At 45.8% G+C, this 25,378-nt stretch overlaps 1 protein-coding gene across 2 annotated transcripts in view; it reads left to right on the top strand.

Annotated features, from left to right (window-relative positions):
- DOCK1 (dedicator of cytokinesis 1) overlaps positions 1-4,659 on the top strand; it is a 505,440-nt gene extending 500,781 nt beyond the window's left edge. For both annotated transcript variants that reach the window (XM_070481013.1, XM_044748741.2), the window contains exon 52: positions 3,475-4,659. In XM_070481013.1, the coding sequence (XP_070337114.1) occupies positions 3,475-3,570 (96 nt within the window). In that variant the 3' untranslated portion in view covers positions 3,571-4,659. The remainder of the gene's footprint in view (positions 1-3,474) is intronic.
- The last annotated feature ends 20,719 nt before the right edge of the window (positions 4,660-25,378 follow it).

Genomic DNA, 25,378 nt, shown 5'->3' with positions numbered 1-25,378 from the left:
ATGTTACACTGCATGGCTGCGGGCTCCTGTTGGATACCAATTTGGCCCATGACAAGCCTGTATCCCCACAATTCCTCAAGGCAGCATCATCCTCGTGTTGTTGACTCTCAATGGGGACAGGCACTGGCTGCATGGAAAATCTTCGGAGGAGAAGCCAGATATGGCTCCACTTTGGGCAAGCCCTCTGAGCTCCCTGAGGCCACCCCGCCCTAGCTGTGCCTGCAGCCCTGAAACCCTTCCTGCTTAGATTTGGGGTGCTGGCTGCCATAAGCATGAACAGCCAGCTCAGATCCTCATCAGCGCTGGTCCCCAGGCTGCCATCCCTTTGGAAACTCTGTTTTGGTCATTAATCTTGTCTGATGTGCTCACTGTTCAGTGGCCTCTGGGCCTGCCTCCTAAATGCAAATATTAGATAAAAGTCTTAAAAAGTCATTTAAACCAGCACCTCTGTTACCAGTTGGCAGTTCTAGAAACATTCTTTTGAGATCTGCCGCCTTCCTCTCCTGGTTCTCAAGGCTGCTGTCACATGGGGTTCTCTGTCCCCTGGGTGGCCGTGTCCGAGGTCAGCGCGCAGGTGGAGGAGCACATGAGAAACTGACCCGGCAGTCAGGGATGCGCCTCCAGGCTTGCCCCTCCCTGGCCACGTTATTCATAGCCTTACGATATTAAATCAGTGCCGTCGGAAGAGTACAGTCTCCCTGTTCCTATGTGCAGCTGCTCAGCCTCCAAAAAGCAATCATGGCAACAGAACTCCTGTAGAACATTGAAGACATGACGTTGTTCTGTGGCTGCGATTTTTTTCATAGCAGTGAGGCGTGTTTTTTTCCCTTAAAAAACAATAAAAAACCTGCATGCTCTTTTTTTTATGGAGACTTTTTCCCTGAATGTTCTACAAGTTTATTATCTCTCTTCTTGTGAGAGGAGTAGAAGAGAGAGGGGATTTATTTACAGTCTGTGAGTTCGATTATTCCTTTTGTAAGAAAACCAAGTAAGCAGTGGGGCTTCACCTTTGGTGCTGAGGGGGCGGATCATCCTTCTGTGGCTACCACACCTTTCAGATCGGCCCCCCGTCCCTAGAGATGCCATGAGGGAGGACTGGCCCTGGAGAGGGGACCAGTTGCCCTGTGATGGCTTTTCAGGAGGCTGGACTGATTCTTTACAGCTACAGAAATGTAACATTGACTGACTACAAGTTAGAACAAAAAGAGACTCCGGGAGTCGAGCAAGAACATTGATTGGTTGGTGTGTTGTTTTCCTAACAGCTTAGTTAACTGATCGCAGCTTTGATTTATTGGAAAAGCAGGAACGCCTCCAGATGTCCCTACATCAGTGAACCGAGGGTTCTCAATTTGGAAGCACGACCAAGTCCGTTTTTGTTACAAATCATTTCAGGGACAACATTTTATCATCTCAGTTTCTTTGATACATCATTCAAAGTTACTGATACCACGCACTCTTGGTTAAGGAAGGAAGGAGCATGGACAAACTTTGGCTGCATTCATAAAGGAGTTGTGAGTGCAATTAGATTAATTACCCAAGCCTCTTTGCTGTTTGTTTCTTGTTTGATTTGCTTGCAGCACAAGAGCACATCCAGGTGACACGCTCGTGGGTTAGCATGTCATAGTTAGTTGGAAGTAGTTGGCTTTCCAGGGTGCCTCCCTTTGCGCAGGCCCGAGAGCTCTTGTAGGATAATGATCGCTTGTCTGCCATGGGGAGTGATCGATATCCTCCTGTCACTCTCATTGATCGGCCTCGGGCTTGTAGTCAACTCTATCTCTAGTTGTCGCCACTTTACGCTGTCATTCTTTCAAAATGGCTCTTACAACCAGTAATCTGAGCTATCGCTCTGCTTGATAGTGATAAACCTGCCAGGCTCATATTGGCATAAATGGTGTCTGTGGCGTTGCACTTGTATCCGATGGTGTCAGCCCGGCCCTCCTTCTCACCATTGACCTACACTCTGGCTTTCACATGTAAACAACCTTTTGATCAGACTTCAAAACAGGTGTTTCTTTTAACCGTTGTTATGAACTTAAAAAGACTTACGAGCCTATTATTTTCCTTCCCTTTTTGTAACGTCTATCATTATATCTGTTCTAGTTTTCCACATGTAGACCCTTCTCTCTGTTGAGCACTAGGTCATCTTAGTATTTACTTGTCTGCGGGTCAGGAGGAAATTTGGGCACTGAGTGAGAGACTACTGCATCACTGTTCTGTCCTTGAAACTTCTTTTCTCACCTTGAGCTAAATGTGAACCTCCACTGAGAGGCTGTTAGAAATTCACTCCCCCCTCAGTTAGATGGTCGCGCTCTTGACTTCACTGGGTTTATGTTCTACCTGAGGCTGTGCCCACTTATCCTGGTCTGTTGTTCATCCTCTGCTCATTCATTCGGTGGTCCATCAGCTCACTCGTCACTTCTTCATTCCTTCGGGTGTTCGTGTGTTCGTTCATCATCATTCAGCTCCCTCTCACTCAGTTACCTGTTTGGCGAACACATATTTACAGCTGCTGTATGTCAGCGTCTGTGATGCCCATGAGGGTGTGAAGCGAGAAGGCAACAGCTGCCCTCAGTCATTCACCCCCCACAGGTCCGTTAAGCAGGGGTTTGTCCATCACCTTTACAGTGGTCAATTCGTTCTTGGGAATCTAAGGCAAATGATGGCCAGTGGCCAAACCCAGCCTGTCACCTGATTTTGTAAATAAAGTTTTATTGGGACACAGCTGTACCTGTTTCTTTATATAGTGTGTTTCTCTCATGGAGAGTTTAAACATCCCCCTAATCTTGTTCATCCCCATCCGTTTGCGGTTTTGGGAGCGACTGTGGATGAAAAACTACCTTGTAAATGGGTCACTTGGATGGTGGCCACAGGTGCCGCCCATGGCCTGGCTGACCTTCTCTCATGTGGCCTTTCCAGTTCTGAGAGCAAGGGAGCACCTCTCACCCACCCCTAGGAGCATCTGCAAGGACTTGTTTGTCCCTGAACAGTTTAGGGGCATCCCCAGGGTCAAGAGGAGGGACCCATTGGGTCTTCATCGAGGCAGGCTCAGCTGTGACCCCGCCAGCTGCCTGGGTGGCTCTGGGTCCTTCTTTGGTCATATTCACTTGCTTTAGCCATTTAAACTGCCCAGTTCTGAAACCAGTTCATTTCCAGGGGCCCCCAGATAAATAGCACCTGGATTTAAATTGCCACGCAAAGAGCAGCAGTTAGACTTCTCAGGGGCCGTGCAGACTTCTGCAGTGCCCTGTGAAGAGGAGTGAATCAGATGCCAGAAAGGCCTGTCACCCCCACAGCTTGGTCCCGAGTGTAGCAGACCTGCCAGCCCCGAGTCATGCAGAGAGGGCATCCCCATCCAGGGGTGCAAATTAACTCTCCCTCTCCACTGTCGTGCCAGGTCACACCCCACCAGGAGACCAATCCTTTCCTGTCAGAGCCTCCATAATGTGACATCTCCCTGGTATTTGTGTCTTGTAGCATCTGCCACCTCCGCTGCCCAGCAAAACCCCGCCTCCTCCCCCTCCAAAGACGACGCGCAAGCAGACCTCGGTGGACTCTGGGATCGTGCAGTGAAAGCAGCAGGACGGTCTGGAAAGAGCGAGCCATCATCCCTCCTCTCTGTCCGTGTCTTCTTCCGTGTCTGGCGTTTACCTCGTTGGGGCTGTGATGTCTGACACTTAGTGCAATTGCTTTTCCTTAATAGGAGTTCATTTCTAGCTGTGGAGTGAGTGGCCTTTAGCCTCGGGGAGCAAGGTGCATATGGGTCTGGACGTACTGTTGTGTTTATCAAAACTGGGGGCTTCTGAGTATGTCCGTCTTGAGAGAGCCTAAGTCTTGCCAAAAGTCCTTTCTTTTTGTGCCAAATGACATGTTGGCAAAGAGCTCGGTTGGTCTGAGTTTAGCCCAGTAGGAGAGGTTAAGCCATCACCCTTAAGAACTGTGTAGCAACCAAGCTTCTGAATCCTTGTCTTCTCTCCATAGGCCAACCCCCAACTTAACACTCGAAGGACCTTTTATCAAACCCTCCTCGCTCCAGCTGGTGGTGTGACTTTTGTTGGTTGAGTGTCTTCAACATACATCAGACAATTAAGGTCAACCCTTTCAGGGAAGTTCCTGATTTCCTTTGGGATAATTTAAAATAGGGTATTTCTCAGCTACTGAACAGTTACTAATTTATGGAGTGGAAACACCATTAAAAATACTGGATCAAGAGGAAAAATAAATATGAGTATAGGAAGATAAATTTTCTTTCTTTTTAAAAAAAGAAAACATATACCACAAGAGACGGTTTTAATTGGGTGAATTCTTTTTGTCCTCATTCTGTACAGAAGTTTGTATATATGATGGTTCTTAGAACTTGTTTTAATTTTTGTGGTCCTTCGTTTATTGTAATAGACATCCACAAATGATTCTCAATATGTGTTCTTAATTTTTAACTGCTGGAAATGTAAAAAAAAAATGCAAATTAAGTTTTGTTGGTTTTTTTCAAAGCTCCAAAGTCCTGCAAATGTTGGTGGACAATGATTTAAAAGAACTAACTTTGTACAACCTAATTTTTTATTCTATCACGTATATTTTTTTATTCACTATAATCATGATACTCTTCTAGTAGGCTCAAAAGTTAATCATTGACAGTGAAAAATAAAATGTTATTTAAAAAGACTCACATTGTCTGACATACTGTGTTTTTATCCCTTGATGTAAAACACAAATGCTACTGTTTCTATTCTGCTTTCTTAAAGAGCTTTGTGACCCACATTTGTATTGTGCACATCTTCCCCAAGCAGTGTACTTCACCACCCATTAATTGTCTCTGATTTGGGGTCCAGATAGACAGCACCCGTGTCCCTCTGTGTGTCTGCCTGTCCTTACAGATAGAGCAGAGCAGAGCCTAGCGCTTGCTGAAGCTTTCTCCCCTCAACCCGACCCCGGGGCTCTCTGGCTGCACGTCATTTCTGCCTCCTTTTAGCCTTTTCCGCTGCTAATTTGAGAGGGGGCTTTGTTTAGTGGCATGTGTCATTTATTTTGGGAGACATCAGACATCAGAGCTTTCTCTGGATCTTAGGTGGCAAGAAGCAAAGAAGGCAGTGGGCTCCTCTTTGGGATGTTAAGTGCTCTCACCCGCGCATTTTAGCTCGATAGCTGCCCCCCGGTTTCTTTTTATTCCTTGTAAAAATTCAGTTCACCCCCAGCAAATGTTAGACACATGTGAATATGGAATTTTTTTCTTTGTGAATCCTTACTCTTTGACTGAGACAAATTTTCATCCTCTGTCAAGTTGTGTTAGAAATTGGATATTATCCACCTTCCTAAAATAATTGCCTCTGCTCCACAACCTGGGAGAGGACAGGAGAGGCCAGCCCCTGGCTGGGGGTGATTTTTGGATAGTCAGCATTTCACGTTGCATAGCTGTCACCGAAAATTGTAAAAAATAGTTCCTGGTCCTGTTTGGAAAAGGATAGTTTTTATTCTAGAATGGCATCTAGGTTCTAGTTCTCACACTGCACCATGACCTCCTCCAGAAGTCACCCTGGCTAGTCCCCACACTCTGGCTGGATCCTCTCCCACCGGCTCCTCCCACCAACTGCTATGGTGGGCTCTAGAGCTGGAAGGTAGTGGAGGACACGACAGTTAGGAGGAGAAAACTGGACACATTTTATATATGTTTCAGAAATGTGCTAATACAAATTGTAAGTATGTGAATATATTCACAAAGAAGTGAACTTCTCAAGCGATACAGACACAAAATTTCTTCACCTTTGAAATCCAGTGTTGGATCGCAAAACTATAATCAAGGAGAAACTGGCCTCGTTGTCATCAAGTGCCTTCTTGAGACATTCCTTCCGGAATGAGGTTCCAGGGGCACGGCTTGCCTATCTAAATGCAATAGTGTATTCTTTATGCCCAGAAATGGTGTTTCTCAACCTTTTTTCATTATTGCCTCCCAAGGAGCCTTTTTAGACATTTATTTCTAATCATTCCCCATCATGAAATTTTGTACAGGTATACTGTATATCTACTTATGGACTTTACGTATGTCTATGCTTTTTACATTAACAAAGTAAGATTTTTTTTGTCCCCTCGGAGTGATAATTGCCTTATTGAGAATGCATACTAAAACGGGAATGGTGAAGTTCGTATGTTCTATTTTTGCTTTGGTTTCCAGGAAGCTCAAAGCCAAATTTAGCTCTCACACTTTCAGTTAAATTTTGGTTTTATTCTTCTGCCTTCCAAAATGCTTACTGGTCTATTACAAATCCAGCCATCCAGTTTAACATGTGCATGCCTCAAATCTTTATTAAAAGATAGTATATAAGCTATAGTTGTCAGGTGGGAAAGTCTTTGTCTTATTTAAAAACCACCCTGATGCTTGAAGATTGCTCCCTGGTATTTAAAGAAGTCATTTTTTAATCAGTGCTAAGATTAGTCTTTCATGTAAAGATCTGATCTCTTTCAATTCCTTACAGAGTTCGTTATCTCCAGCTCTGGATTCTTCTATGATATTGGGCTTTATGTTCCATGTTCACCAAAGTCTTTGTTGTTGTAATGATTTTTTTCCTTTGATTTAACTTTTGCTTTTTAGTTCTATCTCTAATTACTTTTTAGTAATTAACTTACTTTTTAAAGTCTGTTTGGGGAATTTTACCTTTTTTTTTTTTCTGCCAGTCTGCCCTGCCCGAGTTATTTGAACATCTACTGTTCAGTTGGTGATGGCTCAGATAAACTTCACAGGCAGCCTGTTGGTTCAATAACCCTTTGCTCCCAAATAAGGTAGAACTGATGCTCCCTGCTTCTCTCTCACCAACACAAAGAAGCACCTGCTCCAGCCGGGTCCGGCGACGGCCTCAGTGTGGTGGGCCAAGCTTGGGAGGGGACGCGGGGACTTCATGGAAGTATGACGCACAGCAAAGCTCCTTTTGATAATGCTGATGAGTTAGTGTGAGCCCTGGGCAAAAGACTTGTGGTGGTTAGTTAGTCTCACGTGTCAGCTTAGTGAAGCATAGCACCCAGTTATTTAAACCCTAATCTAGGTATTTCTGTGAAGGTGTGTGGTAGGTGTGGTTAGCATCTCCTATCAGTGGAGTTTAAGTAAAGGAGATTTTCCAGAGAAGAAATTCTGCCTCAAGGCTGCAGCATCAACTCCTGCCCAAGTTTCCAGCCTGCCGGCCTGCCCTACAGACTTTGGACTTGCCAGCCCCCATAATCACGTGAGCCAATTCCTTAAAATATACCTCGCCGTCGCTTTTTTTGTACACGTATCTCCTGGTGAGTCTGTTTCTGTGGCGAACCATGGTACAAGCGTATAATGAGATAGTCAAAACAAAACAATTCACAGAAAAGACGAAGGGTGGAGCACAGCAAACCTCTAGTGAAGGGGTATTTTGACAGAAAGAGGTGACTTTAGAGATTCCTGAATAGAAACCCAGATTTTCGAGACCCCAGAGAAGCCACTCATGACTGGAGTTTCTTCATCAGCCAAATGATAATAGTACAAACTGCTCACATTGTCGTTTGTTTCTGGGGGCTGGAACATCCAAACGGCTTCTTTCATGAGGCTGGCCGGGCATCCTTTCTCTCTCTCACTGTCGCCCTCTGTCTGTCTGTCCTGTCTTTCTCTTTTTGTCTCTGACTCTGTCTGTCTCCGTCTGTCTGTCTCTCTCTGTGTGTCTGTCTCTTTGTGTTTCTGTATCTGTCTGTCTCTCTCTCTTTCTCTGTTTCTCTGTCTCTGTCTCTCTCACTCTCTGCGTCTCTCTATCTCTCTCTGTCTCTTTTCTGTGTCTGTCTCTGTCTTTGTGTATCTGTCTCTGTCTCTCTCTGTCTGAGTGTCTGTCTCTGTCTCTTTCTCTTTCTCTTTATCGCTCCATCTGTCTCTGTCTCTCTCTATGTGTCTGTCTCTCTCTGCGTCTCTCTCTGTGGGTCTGTCTCTGTCTCTTTGTCTCTCTCCTCCTTCAGCTGTCCTTCATCTTGCAGGGCTGTTCCACTGCTAGGAAGCTACTTTGCATGGCCAAGGTTTTCCCTGTTTAAACTCTGATCAGAACTTATTTTCTCTGCTAAACCATGTGAGGTCATTGCTGTGACCTTCCCATATGACCTGAGGGGTGCAGGATGCCCTTCATCTAAATCCCCCTCAGTCACAACTGTGGGTCCATCTGAGTTGCAGCCTCTCCCTGAGCTCCTGGCTGTGCTGGTTCCACCAGCTCCTCTGCGGCTTGGCTTGGGTTGGCCAGTCCTGGGAAGGGCGTCACACTTCAGCCCTGCTCGCTTGGTCTTTTCTTCTGTTGATAACCTTTGCAACATTTGAAGCCTCCAAAATTTGTCCTGCCATCCTCCAGCAATCATGCTGCCCTTCTCACCACTGGGAAGAAATCTCATTTCTCTTTCTAGCTTCTGAGCATCGTTCCTCACCTCCCTGGTCTCCTGTAGTTTTCTTCACATATTACCACCTGTTTACCTGTTACTACTAATTAGTGTTTATTTTCAATATTGGAAAGTGCTGAATTTCATCTGTTCTTTATCCTTTCTCTTATCTGGGTGTGCCATTTTATAAAACATTTGAAGCTACGTGCCAGTGCCTTCGCAGGCACTGTGGTGAAGGAGAGAGACCCAGTCCTGAGTGGTGAGGGAATGGACGAGCCAACAGCCATGTAGGATTCAGTTTATTGAAGGCCACATGTGGTGAGCACCGATGCCCAGAGAGTGAGTAGAATTGGACAGACTGGGAGGAGGGTCAGGGAAGGGAGAGTGTTCTAGAAGAAGAAACAGCACGTGCAACCTCCCGGAACTGAGAACCAATACTTGGAAAGAGCTTCCAGCAGACCAGCAGGGTAGGTCCAGCGTGGAGGAGCAGGCTGAGGGAGGCCAAGGATCTGGGCAGTGTCTAGATGGGGACTGCGTATACTTCCAGGCCATTATGAACACCCTGGGCTTTGTCCTCTGTACTCCTGGGCCAGTGTCGAGAGTGGGAGGACCCACACAGCCTCCATGTCGTGTTCTCCTGTGAATGGAGTCATAGGGACCACAATGAATTATGATGGAGCATGAGGAAATATGAGGGAGCTTGGTAGAGCAGGATGGAACATGGCTAATGAAGGCCAATGTGTGATGGTGTGAGGCTACAGTGTGTCCAAGTGGACTTGTTGGCTACTCTAGAACACGTCAGGGTAAGGATTCTGTGCCCGTGGGGCACCTGCCTGTGCAGGCACCACAGGACAGATTTCCCTCACCCATGGTGCCCTAATGGCCCTTGGTTGCACTTACAGGAAAGGGCCTTTGGGCAGTGGTGTAGCTTTCTCTCCTGGGCTTTGATAGGCATTCAGTGCAGTCACAGACCTAAAGAAGCAGCAGGACCATCTCGCATTCTGGTGCCCCTCCCACCGCAAACATTTCATCAAGTAGACTTGTTCCTCATCACAGGCTATTTGGGTGGCACTTGATTCCTTCCATTAGGACCTTCTTGTGGATTTCACTGTTCAAAAAGCAAAGCTCAGCTCCCTTTCTTCTCTTTCCCCTCCCTTTCCTTTCTGACAGTTGAGTCCTAAGGTCATTATTGAGGACAGAGCAAGGTAGACATCCACACTGGGGACAGGGGTGGGGAGCCACGGGTGCCAGAGCCAAATGCAAAAGGAAGGAGAGATGAGCAGTTTTCCCCCAGGATGCGCAGGTGGGAGTGCTCTCCCTGCAAAGGACTGGAGGGGAATGGAAGGTGTGGCCACAGGGTCTCCTCAAGTGTCCTCTGCTAGATGAAGCAGATGTCCACAGACATCTCGGTGGAAGCAGAAAGCCCCCAGAAGGAGCAGTAGGTTTCGAGTTTGTGTCCTCACCATCAGTCCATGATGTTCTTGTTGGGGGTGAGCGGGGAGAAAGAGGCGCCCCCAGGAGGGCCAGCAAGCAAACCTGAGCCCTCCCTCCCCATGATGCCTGCTCAGGCAGGAGCAGAAGGAATTCTCCCACGGCACCCTGACCTTGATAGATGGTGCTCACCACCGGTCAGTACTGGTGGCGTCCTTCTTTCTCCCGCAATCATGACAGGTCGTATCCACGGCACATGGTGCATAAACCGTGCAAACGCGCCCATGGAAACCACCCTTGGAAATGACCAGGGATCCAGAAGTCATCCAGAGAGATGCTTGATCGCAGCGCCCTGCCTCGGCTGCTGCTGATGCAAAAGCGCGGCAATTCGGGAGGTAAAAATAATCAGTTTGGAAACGGAAATATTTCTGAATTAGCATAAATTATACTATTTAAAAATACTTGTTAACAGTTAATTTAGCATTCCGAACACTTGCGTTGGAGAGGAGGGCACTTAATATCGAATAAGGAGCTACCTGCAAAAGGCACGGTTATTTTTAAGCTCCTCCATATTTTTGGTTTCTCTGCAGGGAACACAGACGGCAACCATGGCTTTCTTTCACTGCCTTGCTAAAGGTTTTTCATGTGAAAAGTAAACTTTGGAAGGCAAAGCTATTATAATGGAAAAGCAGCATCGAAATCATCCCTGACTTTTGGAAACATTAGTGAAATGAAGGTTTGTCGGTAGAAAGACCATATTATTTTAACCTTGAGGTAAAGAGTCTGCTGCTTCCTCTGGAGGTTTGATGGCCTCCAAAGGAGGCTCAACTGACAGCCTGGAGGCAAGGTGGGCAGAAGGGGCCTGTGCGTGCAGCTTTTCTTCCTTTGAATGTGCCTTGGATAACGACACCCCAAGGAAGGGATCCCGAGAATTAAATGCAGAGACTGAAGGCTGGAACCCTGCTGTCGCTGGGTACCTTGGTCCTCCCTGCTGAGGCGAGAGAAGGTTTGCACAGAATTATGGAGGGTCTTCAATGACTTGGGCATCGTTCCAGGCCCAGCTCCCAGCAGCTCTGGGTCAGGGATGCACCAGCAGATATGAAAAAAGACACCCAGAGCCTGCCTCATCCACAAGGCAGCCTCGAACTTTCAATACCTGTAGTGCCCATGAGGACAGTCTTGATAATGCATTTGTGTCAGATGTGAAGGAAATGGGGTCCACAATTGGAACAGGCTTATGTTTTGGAACAGTAGAAAACAAATCCCAGAATTTTGTCTCGGGAAAGCCCCTTAGAGCTCCTAGGGCTCCAAGTCCTCAATTTTGAGGTTCTTCATTCATCAGAAAACTTAATGGAAGCCTGGCAGCCACAAGGCACTGGGCTAAGACACGGAATGGCCGTGCCACTTACCAACACCACACAGCTGGTTTTCTAGTAGGTAGCATTTTCAAACTCACTTTGGACTAGAAATGGGCAGTTCAGCATCGAGCCCTTTATTTTTCTTAAGGCTCCAAGCCTTCCCAAAGTGCTGTTAAGCACAACTCAGCACTAAAACTCGGCAGCAGAGTGGGCTGCTTTATTGGGCCACTTTATTTTTCTCTCTACAAGCATGACAAAGTAGCCCGCGGGGCTGTGGTTAGTTTTCTAACAACAGCGCTGTTGTGAGCCGGAGCTGCACTTCCCCAGGACGACCATTGCTGCCACAGCACCTCACCACACTGTGCACATAGTAATTGCTCCGCGTTAGTATCCTGCCGAAAATTTGGGTAGCATCGTTTCACAGCACCTCTCATGGATAACCGTGTCGAAACGAAGAGAAGACTGTTCCGTGTGGGTGGGGACCATTCTTTCCCAGGCTGAACAATACTAAGCTTTGCTGGTGGAAGGGGCACGTTCAGTGCTGGTCTTCACACTGTGGCCACCTGGCCAGAGTTGGGGAGAAGAGACTCAGAGTTCCTAACATGGACGGCCTGCTTCCGAGCAATTTAAATGGAACCCAGGGCCTTGGGGGAGCCCGTCTTTGAGAAACATGGATTCAAAGAAACAACATTTGGATAGAAAGCTATAACTGAAACCAATAGTCTTGCAGAAATCCACGAAATTTAAGGGAAGAGGAGGGGCATCAGGTATGTTTTTTGAAAGCCCAACAGAATAGTTTAAAAGTACCCTGTCCCCACCCTTGTCACCCTTTATCCTCAACCCAGTGGCAGCTGTGCCCCTAAGACTCTCCCCATTCCCAGTTCCCTCTGTGGCCCGCTGGGAGAGCTCATGCCCTCCTATCCAAAAACATTTAATTCGTCCGTGCATTTCTGCTTGTCAGTCTCCCCACTTTTGAAGGTCCCCTCCTCATTCTAGGTCTCAGCTCTTTGTTCTCAGGGTCCCATCAGCCTCCCTGGAGCCCTCAGAGGCAGTCTCACAATCAGAGACTCTTCCCATTTGGGGATGGAGGAGCCTGGAAAGGCCATACACTCACCATCGTGGTTCCTTGTATGTGATGTGGCACAGATGGAGGCAGAAAAGAAGGGATGATGCCTCTGGGAAAGGACTTGGCCTCCTGCTCTTCCGTCCTGTGTCAGGGGTCAGTGCCCCACTTCCTGACAGCCACTGCCGCTTCTCCCCAGGCATCCTTCCCCTCCACTTGGGGAAGCACCCATGGACCCTCTGCAAATCCTCAGCTCCTACTGGAGGTGGCAAGTGGCCACCTACCCTGCTTCCATTATGTGCCTTTCCCCCTCATACCATATCCTCAAAAACCATTGGCTCCGTCTGCGGGGGTCGGGGCAGGTTGGGTGCGGGGAGGATCCATCCACCTTCGCTGGAGCTTGGGCCAACTGTAGAAGCTCACCAGTTCGGGGAACCCTCCTTGCCTTGTTCTGTTCTGTCCAGCAGACACTGTCGTCTTGGCCCTATGGTGACCAACCGTTTGCCTTGTCCTCATCCCCAGGCCTATATACTCCTGACCCAAGGGTGGGTTTGTGGGGCATTCAGACTCCAGATCCCATGGTTTAAGGTTGCCCCAAGGGTTTAACAGCCTTATACCTCCAAGCTTAAAGAAAGCCTGAGCAGCTTCAGAGAAGCCCCTGATGCATAAACATCGAAGGCCACAGGGCAGGTGGGTGGGCGCTGTCAGCTCCTCAGCTGCGCTGAAGTCACAAGTCACAGCTGGGCCCCAAGGACATGACAAGTCCTACTGAGAGCACCCATCATCCTTTGCAGTGTAGTATGAGGCAACACCATGAGCCAGGAGCAAGCAGAATAAGGAATACAGGTTCAGCAGGAACACTGAAGCCCCTGAAAATAAGGCCAGGCTTTGAGGAAACGGGAAAGACCACACACCAAGGTCAAGAGCTGCTGTTGACTAAAGGACACCAGGAGGTCAGAAAATGACAAAAAAAGTAAGGGGTCACAGATGGTGGAGGCTGCTGGGATGAATTCCAGGAGGATGGGGGAGGAATGGTTGGAAGAGACAACCAGGAGCAAAAGGGACAAGGGCCTGTCCATCACCGCTGGCCCTGAGGTAGGTCTATGCAGTGTGACAGGAAGCAGTTTCCATGAAAGAAGTTTGCAGGGGGATCAGTGTCCGCAGGAGGCCACCAGGAATGCGGTCCAGGTTCAGGCTGAAGAAGATGCAGAGGTGGGAGGGAGGTGTCAAGGAACAGCTCAGGTGCAGGCGCGTGTGCTGACAAGGGACTGGGCTTCTGGAGTCAGAGCAGCAAAGCGGGGTGATGTCTACTTTGGGAAACTCTTGTCATCACCAGCCTGTCCACAGAGGGACCAAGTGGATTGACAGAAATTTGAGAAGAGAGAGGCAGATAGGGAAGGAAGGAGGGAAGGGAGAGAGAAAGAGAAAGAGAGGGAGAGAGAGAGAGAGAAAGGAGACAGAACAGAAGAGGAGGGGAGAAAGAAAAAAGAACATCTTGCTCCTCTGCACAAGCAGAGCTCTACCTAATTTGCACACACTGGGGAACCTGTCATCAATTTCGCAGACTCAGAGAATGAACAGCCAAAGGAAGAAAAAGAAAAACAGCAAGCCCCCATCGATGCCCACCGGATGCCCAGGCTTGCCTCTCTCTGACAAGGCTAATTCTCACCCTTTCCCATCACTTGCTCCCTCTCTGATACATTTCTTTGGTGGGACGGGAAATGCCATCTTCAGTCTGGGGAAAGTAGTAGAAAAAGAAAGTAGAAGTAGAAAAATCTTAACCGAATTTTAATCACTGCCATCAGCTTCCTAGAGACTCTTAGTAGTGGGCCAAGAAACTTATTATATTGGTGAATTACTAGTGTACATAAAATGTAATAATAATAATTTATTTTGTTATTAATCTCTTTACTTCCCAAAATACTTTCACATTTATTCTCTTATCGGATCTTCAAAACTGCCTTGTAAGTAGTTAAGAGGAGTAACATATTTTCCTTCCCAATTTATGGAGGAGAAACTGAGACCTGAAAAGGCCGAGTGACGTGTCGTGGTGGCAGAGCCAAGCCCCATGACTTTCTGCGTACCTTTGGTGAGCGCAGCCAGGCGTCGATGAAACCCAGAGCGTGCCGTGTCTCCTTCAGTCCTCTCCACACCCCTGGAGGTGGATAGAGATTGGCTTATTCATTTACTCAGCATATATTTCCTAGGTGCTGGGGATACAGCAATGAACCAGTAGACACAAATCTTTCCTCCCTCTCAGGACTTAGATCGCGGTAAGAACTTGGTCTCTGAAATCTGACAGCCTAGTTTGAATTCTAGTTTCACACTTACTTAATTTGTGCAATAATTTGTGTAAATTATTGACCTTGAGTAAGTTAATGAACCTGAGCCTCATCATCATCATTATCATTATCATCAATCATCATATATAAGTAATATGAATGATAATATGAATCTATGTACCAGAGATTGGGGTTGATGCCCCAGGAGATTATTGTGCCAGCCAATCAGCATGGGCATCCGCTGGCACCTTCTATTGATCCAGAGGTGGACGTGAAATCTGCATTGGCTCAATCAGACCAAGGAGAGAGATTTATTCTTTACGCTTGGGAAGGAGGTTCTCTTGCTCCTGAAGGATGTGAGAAAGAAAGCTGTTGTTCCCATTATGACTATGCCTGGTTCCATTGCTCAGCCCTCTTGGGATCATGAGGAGAATGAATCTTAGCCTGACAGTGGCACTGGGGACAGTGTATCAGTCACACACATTAATAACCCAGAAACTTAAGTGGCTTAAAACAACACACATGTTATTCTCACTCATGCTACATGACCCAGCTAGAGCAGAAGGGTGACCTGCTCATTGTATTCACTCAGGGGACCAGGCAGGTGGAGGCTCCATGTCAACACTGGCTTCCATAATCATCATAGCAGAGGAAAAGAACATGGTGAAAAGAACGTGCCCTGGCACTTAACACAGCCTCCCAGAAGGGCCCCATGTTGTTCTGCCTGCATTTCATTGACCAAAGCAAGTCACAAGGAGGTGGAGTAATCCTGCCATGTGCTGGGAAGGCAGTGAGTGTAGAAATATTTGATGAACACAGTGAAGAAGCAGAGAGAACCTGGGTCCCTGACAGCCTCACTGAGCTGCCATCCTCTCGCTCCTGGCTCTGCCTCTGCGTCTACAATTATGTGAAATAACACTTTTGTTTATCCTTTGAGCTACGTGTTTGTTTCTGTAAGGTTGGTATAGCAATGTCCCCTCTTTCCTTCCTGGTTTTAATATTTCGAGTCTTCTCTCTTTTACTCTTGGTCCATCTAACTAAAGGTTTGTCAATTTTGTCAATCTTTTCAAAGAACTGACTTTTGGTTTTAGAGATATTCTCTGTTGCTTTACTCTATTTTATTTATTTTTCCTCTCATCTTCTCTACTTCCTTCTTTCTGTTTGCTTTGGGTTTAGTTTGCTTTTCTCTTAGGTGTTTGTTACTTTCAGCTGCAAGCATGCTCCCTGACCACCTACCTCGTGGTGGCGATTGAGAAGACTGAGTGCCATAACGTGCCTGGTCAGTGCTAGGCACAGGGAATGGCAGGTGTCCTGATGATTATCTGACTTTGGAGATCCACGCTAGGAGGTAGGCACTATGATTAACCCCATCTTACAGTGGAGGCAGCTGTGTCTGAGTTTATTTGCCAAGGTCCCAGAGCTCGTTGGGGAAAAGCTGTGATTCCAACCTGGACTGAATTCCTAAGTTAAACTAGCCAGGCGTAGCCCCGTGTCCCCATGCCTCACTTGCCTTTGTCAGGGGAAGAGTGTCCCTGAGCGGGATGACAGCTTCCCCACAGATAGGTGCTGATGGGAGGCTGACGGAAGGGCAGCATCCTGACTGGGCAGTGCCCACTGCGGCTGAGCTCCCGGCAGTGCTTGCTAACCCATCACTCTGTGTCTTCCTTGGGAATGCTTGCTTGTTCTTCAGGTCACAGTCGCACTAAACAAACAATTTTCCCCTTAGAGCTGCCTTGCCTTCACTGCTCTTATTTCTGCCTGACAAAGAGCTTTAAGCGATGGGGCAGCATAACTGAAAGTGACTAGTCACCATGCAATCCTGTGTGGGTGGGTGTTCTTTCTTGAGGAAGATGCTTGGATCTCCTGCCTTTGCAGGAATGATCCTGTCTTTAGGGATGCTGGGGGTGGAGGTGGGGGTGGAGGTGGGGGTGGGGGTGGGGGGGGGTTGGCTGTGGGTCTTCTGTTGTGTGAGATGGGCAGAGGCTCTTACAAAGCCACAGCCATCCTGTGCTTGACCCAGGTTGGTAAATACAAGCATTCTCTGGGCTCTGTGAGAGCCCAGCCCACTCATCCTGATAGCACGGAGTCTCCTATGGATGAACTTCCCAGATTATCTTGGTAACTCCAGCACCACATAACTGGTCTTTGCACACTAATGAAATAGTGAGGGAACCACTGGGGGCTTACTTAACTCTCAGTTTATCATATTTTTCACTTAGGATGTGGCCAAGGCTGTCCCACGAAGGCAAAGTCTCTATTTACCCACCAACAAGCCAGGTAATGTTTTGCTCAGGGCACACACGTTATCCATGATGGCTCAAAGGATCACAAGTAACTTGGCATGAGTTAATGTTTCTGAACTCCAGAGAAAGCCCTGCCCCAGCAACTCCTAGTAACCTCTGCCCTGGGGAGTTACACAGAGTAAGGAGCGTGCTGCTGGAATGTTCAGCATCTCCCCTCCTCTCCTTTTGTAAATGAGGTCGACAGGGGAGAGGCAGGTGCTTTGAGCAACAGCTAAAGACTCAGTAGACCCACAAAACTCCCTGCTTAGCTCCTAGGCAACTCTCCATGGCCCATCTACTGTGACCTTGGGCATTTGAGTGTGTGTGTGCGCACACAGGTAAGCACGCATGAATGTGACATGCTTTAGAAATCACTGTTAACAAATAGCGTTAAAACAGAAAGGTCATTTGTCCAGTGCCTGCTTTCTGTTTTTCGGTGCACTAGACACTTTCTCTGAATTGTTAGACAAGATTTTATCCACTTGACAGGAGAGGAAGCGGAGCATTGATCTGGCGCTTCAACCCAGATCTAACTGGCTGCAAGTTGGACCCTTCACTCCACCCACCCCCTCAGTTGTTTCCAGGAGGTGATACAGATGTGTTAAACCCAACTGGGACCCAATGGGGATTTCAGCCTCCCCCTCCTCCTAGGTCCTGGCCCTCACACACAGGGTCACAGGAGGGGGCCCTTTATCATTAATGGCTCACAGAACAGAGAATAAACAGCCTCCACGTAGTGTGTGAGAGCACCCAGGAACCGGGCTAATGGGCTAACTCAGCTGTGTGTATGATCTGACTGGCTTACCCCGATTGCCCCTGAAGCTAGGCAGGTGGGGCTGGCTCCACCATCTGTGTGTGTACAGATCACTTCCCAAAGTAAACTACCTGTCTCAGGCTCTACCCTTGGGCTAAAACAGAGACTGCGGACCCACTGAATTAGAATGTAAATGTGGAGGGAGATCACAGCGGAAGGACCTCTGGCCCACCAGGAGGGGGCAGAGTATTGGGAACCAAGGCCAGCCAAACCAGTTTAGGAGCAAGTGGCATCAGAGACCAGGACAGAGAAGCCTGCTAATTGGCAACCTAAAGCAAACACTTGGGAGCTCCTCCACCTGTCTGCTGGTCCAACTCACAGTAAGGCCTTCGGGTTTTACAGAGGATAGTCAACCTGCCTTCTGAAACTACAAGGAGTTGCTCAACCTGACAAACCTGTAGTGCACACAGGGAGCCAGCAGAGGGCCCTCAGGGTTACAGGAGCCATATCCTGCACGGGAAGATGGAATCCTGGCAAGGCTCAGTGGCTCATCCATAACTCCTCCATCTTCTGCTTGTCTACACAGCCCTACTTCCGCACCTTGGCTCATATTCTCTCTCCCTTACCCGGCATGCCTTCCTATCTTGTGTCCATCACTCTATGCCCATCTCTTCCCTCGAACCCCGCCTGGCCCCTGGTCCAACCTGCCCCTGGGCAGATGGCTTGCCCCACCTCTACTCCCATATACTGTTTGCTTGACATTTCTTGGGCTTTACTTTCAGTTGCTTTAATTTTCTTGGGGTTCCCTTGGTTCCTCATTCCAGACTCTTTATACATGAAGCACACAACTAATAATTGCTGAATGAGTTAGACGAGCACGCTAAGTTCTGAGAATGAAAACAGAAGTCAGCAGAAACCTATGTCAGGAGCAATAATAAGAAGAAAACCCTCTAAAACACATAATCTTTAATATATGACTCTCTCCTGAGCATATCCACTGTGAAAATGTCTGAGTGCCTATCTTGCTGAATTTCTTCTTATAATAAAATGTTAAGCTCCCCAGTAATGAATTCCAGAATCTAAAATATGTCTGTATGGAGCCATGCCCTGCCGTGACAGTTAATGTGAGTCTCACCAAGGGATATACACTGGACAGAGAGTCTTCTCCTCTGTTTCAGTCTTGCATAAATCCATGGACAACTCCATGTGTCCAGGGAGACACTCTGGACTTCATGGTCCAGAGGCTTTCATCTAACAAACTAAGTCAATGTCCAGCCTCCAATTCTTTCTCTCCACCCATCCTAGAACTTGCTTGCTGGAGACGGTCTTGCTTCAGGGCCTGAGCAAATGACAGCTGGATGCCCAGAGCAGGCTGGGTAGAGGCATGGGTGGAGTGCCTCCCTGGCTGTTACAATGCCAGCCGTCCTGGTCAATGCCAACCAGGATCCATTCACATCACCAATGTTTGATGCAGGACCCCTGGCAGGCCTATCTTTTTCCAGTCAAAGGCAGGCCTTCAGGAGGCATGGTCCCTGAGTCAGAGGGTCCTCAAGGGTACTTTAGAATCCCGCAGGGAAAGCCACCCCCAGTGGCACAGCACAGAGAAAGAACTCACCCCACAGCCCAGAGATGCTGGCACTGATTCATCAGCTGAGCTACATGACTGGCAAGGGAGTTTCCCTAGCACCCCCTGATCTCTGATCTCATACCCAGCTCATTCCCTTGCAGCCCCCTGAGACTTGCCTGATCGGTGAGCACACTGTCTGCCCAGCATGAAAGCAGAGCTCTTAGATGTCAGCAAGCTGTGTCCTCAGATGGTATGAACAGACCTAAGCTGTACATGGGAGTAAGACCTGGACAGTGTTTGTCAGTGAGAAAAGGGTGTGGTTACTCCAGACTGTGTATCACTCTGTTATTAGAGGATGGGATGCACAACGTTGCCCGGTTTTAGCCTCCAGGGGTGGGTGTCCCAATCAGGCTGGCCAGGGTCTGGTCTGTCTTTATAACCCCTCAGCGCCTGTATCTCTGCCCATAATAAGTGTTTGGTCAAAATGGTGGATGGGTGGATTGATGGATGAATGGTTTTGAACAGCATCCTCCAAAGTGGACTATGTTGGAGAGAAAGAATTCTTCCCTGGGAAATGGAAATAATGAGCAGAGTAGAAATGCAGGCTTGATTTGAAGGACTACATAGAAGGGCATTTTGCAAGAGCTTCCTGTGGCTCTTTTGTGTTCTGGAACTTAATCCAACCTGGACTCAAAACTCCTCCTCAGTCTCTTCAGACAAACGACACAGGGACTCCATTCCTGGGCCCCCGGCACCATTGATGCACAAGCGGTGCTCCTTTCCAGGTCTCCCCTGCCCCTGACATGTCCCACAAGACGAGATCGTCAAGCACAGAAGGCTTGATCTGGGGATGGTGAGAACTTACTGAACAACAACTTTAAATAGAAGCAAGTTTCAGCTGTAAAAGTGTTCCTGGAAATTCACAGGTAAAGCAAGTTGGGACAAATCAAAGCAAATGTTATCATAAGAAATAATGGTAAATGAAGCATTATGAGGACATCCCTCACACTCACAGACACAGCTGCATATATTTTCCTAGCTCATTTCAATACAATGATTCATTCATTGCAAAACAAACCAAGAATTAAAATCTAAAAAAGAAGAACGTAGACTAATTTCTATAAAATAAGAAATGAAGATGCATATATACAATGTCACTCATTTGTATAAGTTTGTGGGGCTGGATCAACAGGGCTGTGAAGGAGACTAGGAGAGAAAGTTATGGCAAAGGATGAGCGGGGATGCTGGGAGGGAGATGGACATAGGAGAGAGACACAAAGAGAGAGAGAGACAGACAGAGAGAAAGAGAGGTGGAGTAGCGATATAAGTGGAGAACACCATTATTCATGGTAGATGGTGATGGAGTTAAGTACGATGGACAGGCTTGCTCAATAGCATCAGAGCTTGATGGTTTCGAAGGCTCTTCCTTAAGTTCTAGAAAGCATCCAACATCATGCTACTGTCTCCATGTTGATTTCAGAATAATGGTTCATAGTACACTTTTAGTCTTGCCTGAGGCATGCCTGATGGCTGCTGAGTGTTTGAAGTAAAAAAAAATCTGTCTTTTTAGAGATTTTCCAGTGCCAGTCCCTCTCATTAATCTTCACTTAACCTCTTTTCTTGGCTATTATTACTAACTTAGCCTTTCAAATGTATTTTGACTCAAATACTTTTCAAAATCAATTCTGACATAATCTGGCCAATTTGTTGGAAAACGAAAGGTATTCATTAATTTTCTATTATTGAATCATCATTTCATTTCTTCAAACACCTTATTGGTCACAACAAGTATTCATATTCATTTAATAAACTTACAGATTCCATTTGTTAATGTTATAGTTAGAATTTTTAATTTTATCTTTATAAGTGAGATTTGTTTATAGTCAAATTTTGGGTGAACTGTGTCCTGTTGTGTTCACATTTTGGTGTTAGGACTTTTGTGTGGCTTTATAATATGTCAGTTTGGCTAGATTGAACTATGTTTCCCGAAAGTCTCTTCCTTGTGTGCTTTGAGCTCAAGTGCAACACAAGATATTTTTGTACGAGATTTGAGGGTAGAAATGAAGCAGCAGCCACGTGTGTTTTCAGCCTCGGCAGGTTTGTGCAGGGGCTTCTGTAGCTCATACATTTTGTCACCTATGTGCTGGCTCACCTCATTGGCATGGGCTACAGCTGGACTGCCACTGCCTTACCTTCTGAATCCTCTTTTAGCTTCTCTGACTCCAGGGCCAGATGTGGGTTTGGTTCTGCAATGCAGGGTTCCAGATTCTCCTGTAGGACACCCATTTCATCAAAAGACAGGCAGTGGAGCTGACATGGGTTCTAATCTGTCCTCATGGGTTTGAGGCAGCTTGGGCTCGTGGACTCAAGTTTTCCTCTGCTGTCCCCCACTTTACATGTAGTTGCTCTCCCCAACATTTGCTCTTCCCAGCTGCACTTCGGACTTCAAGCTCCACCATCAGACATGAGAACAATAGTATGATGGAGACTGTTCAGTCAGCCCTCACAATTGGTAAGATCACGTCCCTTTATATATGTTCTAGGGATCTGCCTAAGTGATAACAGAATTTGGTGCCAAGAGTAGAGTGTCATCTTAACAAAAGCTTAAAATGTGGGCGTGCCTTTGGAACAGGGTAGTGGGCAGAAGCTGGAAGGACTTTGAGGAGGGTTAGTGAAAGCTTGAAAGCCTTGAGGAGACCATTTGTAGAAGCAAGATGGCCTTTGATATGGGTGAATGCTTAAACAAAAGTGAGGAAAATCTGACTGAAAACTGGAGGAAAGGAGATCCTTGTTATATAGTGGCAGAAAGTTTAGCAACACTGTTACTTGTAGTAATGTCAAAAGTAGAATCCTGAATTGGATGATCTAGCTAAGGAGATTTCCAGGCAAAGTGATGAAGATGCAGCCTGGTTTCTTATTGCTGTTTATACTAAAATGTGAAAGGAGAGAGATAACCTAAAAAAAAGACCATTAAACATTAAAGGAAGTAGGACTTAATGTTTTTGAGACTTCTTAGTCTCTCCAGATAGCAAACAATGTTGAAGTTAAGAAACAGTTTCCATGTAAAGATCAATTCAGAGCACTCAAAAGAAAGCATGGTCTAAAGATGAAGTCAAGGGTGTTACTTAAAATCCTTTGTTTAGACCTCAGAAAGATACAGTGTGGTGCCGCAGAGAACTATTAGTCAATTAATAAGGCTCCCAAGAATCTTAAGGGAGTTGTCCTTTAGCAGAAGCTCAAGGTAGAGCAGAATTTGTTTCAAAGATATTTGCAGCTGTGACTTTTGTCTAATGGAATGACTCTCCATTAAGATTTGTAGGACACCCACAAACTTTTAAAAATAAGTATATTGACACAAATAACACCAACTTGGACTGAAAGAAACAGAGACAATACAAAATGAAAAGAGACAATTGGACCCCAAAGTGCTCCTGGCAGGATGCAAGCTGAGAAAATTTTGCTGGTACAAACATGGTTACGTTTTATAGAAACAGAAAGGATGACTCAGAAAGCAGAACCAAGAGTCCAGAGGACAGAGCCAAGAGCCCAGACAGGGATAGGACTGAGTCCTAATAAAAAAACTCACAGCATTTTTCTGGCTGGATTTCAGAATGCATGGTGACTTCTCTGTGCCTTCCATTTTTCCCTTTTAAACTAGTGTCAAGAGCATTTATTTCATGTCCATCCCATCACTGTATGTTGAATGCATGAGGGCCAGATAACTTTTCTCTGTGGTTCACACATCTCCAAGCAAGAGGAGAAGCTGTACTGAAGGAACTCCATCTGAGGAGCCTCTTCCTATTGGGATCTGATTCAGATGAAAAGTCCTGGATTTACAGCTAATGCCATAAAGAAATGGACATTTGGGAGAGGTCTTGCAAAGGGAAATTGTGTTGTGCATGTGAGAGAAATATAAGTAATATGTAGCCAGAAAGCAGACTGTGTTGATTTTAAAATATGTCCGCAAATTCTTTGACACACCATCCTTAACGATGTGGAACTTGAATGTGGACTGGACTTAGTGACTCTCTTTTAGTTAATATAATAAAGTAGAAATTACAGTGTGTAACTTCTGAGCCTATGTCATAAAAATCATTGCAACTTCCTCTTTGTTCTCTCTCTCAGACTACTCGTTCTAGAGGGGCCGTCAGCCATTCCATGAGGATACCAAGCAGCCCTATGGAGAGGCTTACATGGTGAGGAGCTGAAGCTACCTGCCAAGAGCCAGAAAAGAATTGAGGCCTCTGCCAGCATTCATGAGAATGAACCATCTTGGAAATGGGTCCCCCAGCCCCAGACAAGCCTTCAGATGACCACAGCCCCAGCCAACATGTTGACTGCAGCCTCATGAGAGGCTGTGAGGCAGCACCAGCCACCTAAGTTGCTTTTGAATTCCTGACTCATAGAAACTGTGAGATAATAAATGTTTGTTGTTTAAGGCCACTAAGTCTTGAGGGTAATATATTATGCAGTAGTGGATAACTAATGTAGCTCTGTTATAGTGGAACAACAAATTGGGACATTTTCCGTATTTCATATACTCTGGGATGGTTAAAAGCACATAGAAATTATCAATTTCTTCGGAGTTTGATGGAACTCATAAACCCATTTGGTAACAAGAGGTTTTGTTTGTTTGTTTTAAAAATTTCTGAAGTAGTTCCTTGATAGATTTAACATTTTTTCTTTGGCTTATTTGGGTTTTTGACTTCTTGATAGTTCCTTGATAGATTTAAAAATCATTTTTGGCTTATTTGTTTCCAACTTGTTTTAAAAGTGATTTTCGTTTTCCTAAAAAAAATCATCCATTTCATTCAAACCTTGAAATGTCTTATTATAGAGTTGCTTGTTCTTTATCTTTGAAATTGTTATATTTGTGCGTATATCCTTTTCTCACTCATAATGATGTGCTTTTGTTGTCAATCATTTTTTCCGATTAGATTTTCCAGAGGCTTGTCTGTCTGATCGTTTTTTATAGAAACGTTGCTTGGACCCGTCAAGGTTTTGAGCTTTTTTATATATTCCAGTTTCATTATTTTCTCTTTTTATCTTGATTAATTTCTTTATCATGTTTTCCTCTCTTTCACTGCTTTAGTTGCATGATAAGCATATATAAATTTTTGATTTAATAGTAAAAAGCTTATGAGTATGACCAAGATTTTTACCGAGTTCCCATTGTCATTATTATATAAACATTCTATAACTGCAATTCTGATTTCCTCTTGTCTCAAGTGTTAGCTGGAGGACTGAAATGTCTTACTTCCAATGGCTGAATTTGTTTTTATGATACATTTGTAATTTTATTACAATGTGGTCTGAGAAAGTGACCTAAACATTCTTTACTTTTTAGAATAGTTTTCATTTTTGTACATGGCCCATGGATATTTTGAAAGAATGTATATTATCTAGGGAGTACAAAGTTTTACATGTTTATATATTATTTTATATATTTGGATATACATATGTGTATATAAATATAAGTATACAAAAATATTAATAACACTAAAAACAATGTATATATAAAAAATCACCCTGTCCCTTTTGCCTCAAATCTCTGTCTTCCTCACTCTATCTGTCACCCTGTCATAGTTTGTCTTCCTTCAGAGACAAAATCAAACATCATCTCCTCTGCAGGGGTTTCCCTGACCCTCAGGCACAAGAGGTAATTTCCCCCAGTCACCTCTGGGTCCTCACAGCCCGTAGTTGTATCACCGCGGTTGGATCCCATCCAGTTGGAGTCAGGGTCTACTGTCCTCCCCGAGGACAGGCCAGGTCTCCCTTCTCTTTGCATCCCCAAGCATTAGCACTGTGCTCAGCACAGAATAGCAAATGGTTTTTGAATAATATATTATTCAAATATATACATCTGTAAATGTTTATTGAAGAATGTATTTCCAAAACCAATAACTCTAGTGTCAGTTGAGTACACATTTTCTCTGTGAAGTGTTATGTTTTATGGAAAAACACACAGATTAGCCAACTTTTCAATCAAAGCACAATATTACCTTTGTGTTAAAATTCAGACCTTTTAGCAGATCCATTGTTATGAACTCTTTTTCAACTTTAGTCTTGTCAAGCTTCATTATTCTCAATCCAGTCTGACAGCTGGAGGTTAGAGACATCTATTGCCTTGCTTAGATTACCTGGTTCCTACAGGTAGCCGACTCGGTGGACGGCTACTGCCTGTGGAGGTCTAGTGCACACAGCAGATCTGAAGGCCTCAGCATGTTCAGTTTGAAACTATTACCCAAAGCTTACCTGTAGCATTAACTCCTGTTCTACGCGATAT

Source organism: Equus asinus, chromosome 2, assembly GCF_041296235.1.
Source record: "Equus asinus isolate D_3611 breed Donkey chromosome 2, EquAss-T2T_v2, whole genome shotgun sequence".
Lineage (NCBI taxonomy): Eukaryota > Metazoa > Chordata > Mammalia > Perissodactyla > Equidae > Equus > Equus asinus.
The sequence above is the reverse complement of the archived record's forward strand: the minus strand, read 5'-3'. Positions and strand labels throughout refer to the sequence as shown.